The sequence below is a fragment of the Antedon mediterranea genome, chromosome 10 (genome assembly GCF_964355755.1).
Source record: "Antedon mediterranea chromosome 10, ecAntMedi1.1, whole genome shotgun sequence".
Classification (NCBI taxonomy): domain Eukaryota; kingdom Metazoa; phylum Echinodermata; class Crinoidea; order Comatulida; family Antedonidae; genus Antedon; species Antedon mediterranea.
Window position 1 is genome coordinate 10,011,910 of NC_092679.1, and position 7,255 is coordinate 10,019,164.

Consider the following 7,255-nt stretch of genomic DNA (forward strand, 5'->3'; position numbering starts at 1 on the left):
GTGATAACCACTACGCCAAGAATCCGCATATAACCATATAACTACATAACGCTGTTGTGTGTGTCACACATTGTGGATTCTTAATTAAACAAATTAATTAACAAAAAATTAAAAATCCGGCTCTATAGCTTTGAGGACATGTCCCTCTGTAGTATGTTCATGCCAAATCCCAGCTCAATACTACAACGAATAAGGGAGGAGTAGTACTTTAAAAATCGCACTTTTTACTCAATAGTGTCCAGATGGAGGAAGAAGAGGAAAAAATGAGTAAGTCCTAGACTCGGGTACCCCGAGTAAAAAAGGTTCACTTGTTTAGGCCTGACAGTTGCAACCCTCAAAAAATCTCACTTTCAAAAACAATATTTATTTTCAATTAAAAAAAAAAGAAAAAAAATACCCGTATAGGTTCGAACCCACTACTGAGATCCCTCAAACCTGAGCATTACCCGTTACGCCACAAACCAGTAGATGACTGAGGATCTGATAATAGTCTATATACATGAAATGAATGATCAATCAATGAAAAATAATGCCATACAACTTTGTTTCTGATTTTAAAAAAGGTCCACTTGTTTAGGCCTGACATTTACAACCCACAAAATATCTCACTTTCAAAAATCATATTTATTTTCAATTTAAAAAAAAAAGAAAAAAAATATCCCTAGAGGTTCGACCCACTACTCAGAGCACTCAAACCTGAGCATTACCCGTTACGCCACAAACCAGTAGATGACTGAAGAGCTGATAATAGTCTATTTATATGAAATGAATGATCAATCAATGAAAAATATTGCCATGCAACTTTGTTTCTGATTTAAAAAAAGATCCATTTGTTTAGGCCTGACTCGCACAACCCTAAAAAATATCTCATTTTAAAAAAAAATATTTATTTTAAATAAGAAAAAAAAAAGCAATATCCCTAGAGGTTGGAACGCGCTACTGAGAGCACTCAAACCTGGGTATTACCCGTTACGCCACAAACCAGTAGATAACTGAAGAGCTGATAATACTCTATTGTGACCCGTTCTGGCGAAACCCGCTGTTTGTCGGCATTTCAAATTTTGCGCTACTAGCAAACAACGTAAAAATTTGTCAAATCGGCCAAATCCGGATTTTTGCATTATTATGAAAGAAGAAGTATTAAAGAACAATTGTACAAAATATGAATCTCCAAATCCAAATAAAAAGTGTAAAAAATACCATTTTAAAACACCCACCTAATATTCAGCCTGTTAACCTAACGATTTTAAGTCCCACGGGTAAGAAAACTTCGAATTATTGTTCATATTCTTTGAATCGTTATTCGAAAACGCCATGACAGTTTACAGAGTGCCATACACCAAATTAAAGCCAAGACAAAGCTTAATCCAAATATGGCAGTTATAGGCAGGGCTAAGCAAATTAACCAATAGTAAACCGAGTTTTCCATGACATCATTTTAAAATCTGTCACTCAACTCGTAAACTGAAACCGTCGTTGCTAACCACGTGACAACAACATTTCGTTTTGATTGGTCAATACTCATTGTGTTCTCGATTTACTGGAAAATCCAAAATGGAGGCTTACTCGGTGGGCATGGCCATGAGGCCGTTTTCGACATCAATGTTTATGGTAACGACGCTTTGGATTTCAATTTCTGCATTAGTTTATGTTTACAACGCTATTGAATCAGTCATTAATGTTATTTGCTTAATTAAAATGTCGAGTTCGAATGATTTGGGAGAAAATGGGATAGCCGCGATGTTGAATGATGCCAGAGCCTGTGGAATGTATGTAGAAAACTTGGATGATGTTTTGACCGATTACTTTGCATTGCCCTCAGGGTATGATTCGGATAACGGTAAGTACTGTGATTAAAATAAGCATTAAAATCAAAATATACGTCAAATATACTTTTTATAGCCCATTATGCCTAGGCTAAGCTAACCTAACATTTTTATTTTTAACCCGATCGTTTCACTCAGTTAGTGAAAATAGGCCCGTCTTGGACCCGATCGTCTGTCACCCTAAGCTAGGCCTAGGTTAGGTAGGCCTAACTAAAATATTTTCGTGGGCATACCGTAGTCAACTATTACTACGGTTTATGCTAGGCCTAGGCTACCTACTACTACGTACGAATAATAAAGCATGTTTATACTACTACTCTACTACTGTACTACTATAGGCTAGGCCTACTACTAGCTAGACCTAACCTCTAGCTACCTAGGCTAGGTTAGGCCTACTACAGTACACTTCTACTAGGCCTATTTAATTTTTCTCAATAGCTGGCGCAGACTTTAAACTACTACAGTAAAAACAAACTAATTATTATAATTGTATATGCTTCTTTAAATAGATTCAGAAAATGTGAGTAGTGATGATGATTCTGTTGATCATGAAGATGAATCAGTTGTCACTGCAAGTAGCGATGATGATCAGATGTCGGATGTAGAAAGTGAAGAACAAATGGATATTGAGGAGGACATTCCACCCGAAATTGTTGATGATGCTGAAAATGAATTTGAAGCAGCAAATAACATTGCCCAGAATCTTGATATTGTAGTGCCACAACAGAAAGTGTGTAAATGTAACTGTATCATCTTCAATGGTCAAAAATGCAATAACCAGTTCACAGACGATGAGATGAATGAAATAAGGTAAGTTTTTTTACATGACAGCAGAATAAATTAAAACTGAACTTGTGGGCATTAAAACATGTTATAATGATTATGAACCTCTATTAAATGCAATAATTCTTATTAAAATTACTTTTTTATTTCTTTATTTGCCACACAGAAAAAAGACTACATAAAAGTAATAATATACAAAATAAATTATTAAAAATGGCAGGATTTTTATTTGCCAAAGTTACAGTTATTTTATTCTTATTTTCACATGTTAATTGTTTATTACATGGCTCCAACACCCACCCACCCAGATGCCCTGCTTTTCGAGAAGTTGTTATTTCAATTTCACATTGTTCGTAAACCAAGCATTGTTTTCATTGGGCTGGGATCTACAAAGCATTGTTTTCATTGGGCTGGGTTCTACAAAATTCTATTGATCATTGTAAAGTTTGTAACTTTCTTTTGAAATCACAAGATTCCATGTCTTTCCAGAAGTTATTTTAATTTCACATTGTTCCTCTGAACATTCTTTTCGTTGGGTTGGGCTCTCTCAATTTCTTTACCCTGTCTGCTTCTTCCATTGTTGTTTATGAGAAGGAAATTGATTGATTTAATTTTTATTTTTAGATACACAATTCAAGAGTTGAGTGAATTTGAAAAAGATTTAATGCTGTTGGGAATAATTTTTTCGTCCATTAACAACGGTGATATGACAGCCAGAAAAAAGAAAACACAAACACAAAGAAAGCAGAGCAGAATTAGAAGCTTTCACTATGGGCAGAAGAGAGTTTGTAGAGAGACGTTTTTCTTTCTGATGGGAATTGGCCGTGACAAATTCAAAAACGTGAAGACATGGTATGAGACACATGGTCTTGTCTTTCGTAGAAAAAGATCAGGTAAACATAACTGACATTATACTAAGTTTTATTATTTGTCAATATTTTTTTTCATTTATTAATAATGTAAAAATTGTGAATAGTTTAAAGGAAAAATTGTTTTACCAACTGACAGCTCAAATTTAAATCACATCTAAAAGCACCACGGTCGGTTATTATGATAATTATTAATCATTATTGTATTTTGATTATAGGTGGCAGAAGAGGAAAGCATCTATTGAAGATGGAAAATGTGGAGGGGGTGGTTCGATTTATCGTGAATTTTGCGGCAGCTAATTGCATATTGTTACCCGGAAGAATCCCTGGTGTAAAGTCTGCTGAGGTTAAGCTGCTACCCACATCCGTTACAAAGGCTGCTGTATGGCGTATGTTTAAAGATGCGGTTCTAAGAGAGCAGTGTGTTGCCCTGTCTACATTTCGTAAACTTTGGAAGGAACTTCTACCTTACATCATCGTAGCACAACCTGCAACAGATCTGTGCTGGATTTGCCAAAAAAACAACAGTTTGATAACAAAGCAGGTATGTTTATTTTGTTTAATTACTATTTTTTTTTAAAGATTTTTGTTTGTTTAGTTTTGTGTTGTCACATTAGCCATTAAACCATCATTATGCATGTCCAAATTGTGAAATATTCATTTGAAATGTAATGTATTCATTCATTATTATTTACAAAAAAAAAAGTCTAATACAAAAATAATTTTGGGGGACCCCTGTATTCAGCACAATTACATACTAAGTGTTTAACAATTATTTTGTTTTTGTAGGTTAATGTTCCAGAAGCACAAAAAACAGAAGCTCTGAGGATCCAGGAGACTCACTTGGAACAGGCAAGGATAGAAAGAGAGTTTTATAACCAGTGTTGTCGACAATCAAAACTTATAGCAAAGGAGATGGACATCAAACAGCTGGGTCAGAATGTTCCGAACTCAAAACCGATAACATTTCATTACAGCTTTGACTTCGCGCAACAGGTACACTATCCAGCAAATCCGCTACAACCTGGCCCAATTTATTTCAAGACGCCAAGGAAATGCCACATCTTCGGTCTGACATCTGAAGGTTTGCCATCGCAAATTAATTATTTAATAGATGAGGGTGTGAGCTGTGGTAAAGGAGCAAACGTGGTAATTAGTTATCTGCATCACTTTTTTGACCATTACGGTGTTGGTGAACAACATGCTCACCTTCATGCAGACAATTGTTCCGGCCAAAACAAAAATAACGCATTCATACAGTACTTGGCATGGAGAGTTGAGAATGGCCTACATAAGACGATTAAGTATTCGTTTTTACCAGTTGGGCATACAAAATTTGGTCCCGATTGGTGCTTCGGACTTGTAAAGAGAACCTACAGAAGAACATTTGTCTCTTCCTTACAAGACATTGTTGACGTCGTTGACAAATCAACAACTACTTCAATCAACCGAGCACAGCTTGTCGGAAATGAATCCGGTGATGTGTTTGTTAAAGTTTATGACTGGGTAAGTCATCTGTCCAGACATTACCGAAAGTTTCCTGGTATCAAGTCGTACCAACACTTTATGTTTGATGCTGAAACACCTGGTATTGTTTCGTACAAAGTATTATCTCACAGTGAAGAAAACACATACGATTTTTGCAGGTCAACACCACCATCTAGTCTCCCTCCAGTAATTAAGCCAGCAGGCCTCGACGATGCTCGAAAACAATATCTATTTCAGAGTATTCGGGAATTCTGTAGGGAAGACACAGTAGATATAGTATGCCCAAACCCAGATCTCTAAATACAACTTGTGTAGTAGTAATAGTGCAATTTAAAAAGAAAGAACATTTATTTATTATACCATTTTCTAATTTATTTATGTGTAAAGTTTAATTTAAAAGCAATTACTGCATTTGTTTTTTCTAATCAAAGTAAATGATTGTTTATATCCATTATTCAGCTAACAATAGAATCTTTACTACTACCACTACATGTAAAGTACCAGTACATTTGAGTTCTAAATGTTGAAAAAGTGGGTTGTTTTCATTTGTTTATAACTTGAATAAAAATTAATGAATTTTAATAAATTTTTCTGTACTTATTGGTTCTTGTGTGGTCTATGAGTGTGCCAAATTACAGCTGTATAGCTACATTTCTTAATATCGTTGCTAAGGAGTTAGTGTGAGCATGCTGTTTACTACTGGTGTACGCAACAGGAAGTCGATCATGAATCTTTAAAAGCTGTTTTCTCAAAACCTACTTGACTTATATGCAATCATTTAAATTCCAATAACTTGGCTAATACTTATCCAATTTTAACGAGATAAAAAATATTGTGAAGATTATTAAATGTAGAATCTAAAAACACAAAATTTTTTTTTTTATTTTTTTTTATTTTTACGTCAAAGGTAGGGTTTTGCCAGAGTGGGTCATTTTCTATTCTAAGCCCTTTGGTGTTTTTTATGTTAACAAGTTTTTTCGAAAATCACAAAATGGTCTAAAACGTCTCCAAATGCGATTTGAAGCTATTGTATAGTACAGGGATTTCTCGAAAAATCGCAAATTTTCGACATTTTCTTTTTTGCGATAAAACTGGTTACTATTGCACAATTAACATGCGCAGACCCATTATTCGACTCTGCGCATGTTTATTATGCAATAGTAACCATTTATGTCTACAAATAAAGGGGTCGAAAATTGCCCATTTTTGTAAAAAATCCCTGTACTATAAGTATGCACAGAACCCATTATTCGACTCTGTGCATGTTTATTATGCTATAGTAAGCCTTGATGTAAAAAGTGAAAGGTACGAAAATTAGCCATTTTGCGAAAAAATCCCTGTAATGGTACAGGGATTTTTTTCAAAAAATGTCCAATTTTGAACTTTTTTATTTTTTACATAAATGCTTACTATAGCATAATAAATAACAATTGACATGCGCAGAACGCATTATTCGACATTGCGCATGTTTATTATGCTATAGTAACCATTTATGCTATAATATTGCCATTTATGCAAATTTACTGGGCTAACATCATCTTACAGAGCCATAGTAACTAGTTATGTCAAAAAATAAAAGGATCGAAATTTGGTCATTTTCCGAAAATTTCCCTGCGGGGGACAACGGGAATTTTCTCGAAAAACAACCAAAATGTCCACCTTTTAAAATTCAATAATTAGGCTATAATATATGCATTTATGCACATATATTGTGTTAACACCATCTTATAGAGCCATAGTAACTAGTTATGTTAAAAAATAAAAGGGTCGAAATTTTGCCATTTTCCGAAAATTTCACTGCGGGGGAACCATAGGAATTTTTTCGAAAAATGGCAAAAATTCCCAATTTTTAAAATTCAATAATTATGCATTATGCTATAACGTTGCCATTTATACAGATATATTTTGCTAACATTAACCAAAATGTCCACCGTTTAAAATTCAATAATTAGGCTATAATATTGCCATTTATAAACATATATTGTGTTAACATCATCTTATAAAGCCATAGTAACGAGTTATGTCAAAAAATAAAAGGGTCGAAATTTGGCCATTTTTCGAAAATTTCCCTACGGGAGATTATATGAATTTTTTCGAAAAATGGCAAAATTTTCCACTTTTAAAAATTAAATAATTATGCTATAATATTGCCATTTATACAGATATATTTTGCTAACATCATCTTATAGAGCCATAGTAATGAATTATATCAAAAAATAAAAGGCTTGAAATTTGGCCATTTTTCGAAAATTTTCTGCGGGGGACCATAGGATTTTTTCGAAAAATTAC

General features: G+C 34.0%; 1 protein-coding gene across 1 annotated transcript; it reads left to right on the top strand.

The window, feature by feature from the left end:
- Positions 1-1,395: 1,395 nt before the first annotated feature.
- Positions 1,396-5,454, top strand: LOC140060362 (uncharacterized). The gene is made up of 5 exons (XM_072106538.1): positions 1,396-1,840; positions 2,336-2,636; positions 3,234-3,502; positions 3,697-4,022; positions 4,268-5,454. The coding sequence occupies exons 1-5, from the start codon at positions 1,555-1,557 to the stop codon at positions 5,264-5,266; spliced, it is 2,181 nt and encodes a 726-aa protein (XP_071962639.1). The 5' UTR covers positions 1,396-1,554; the 3' UTR covers positions 5,267-5,454.
- Positions 5,455-7,255: the final 1,801 nt, after the last annotated feature.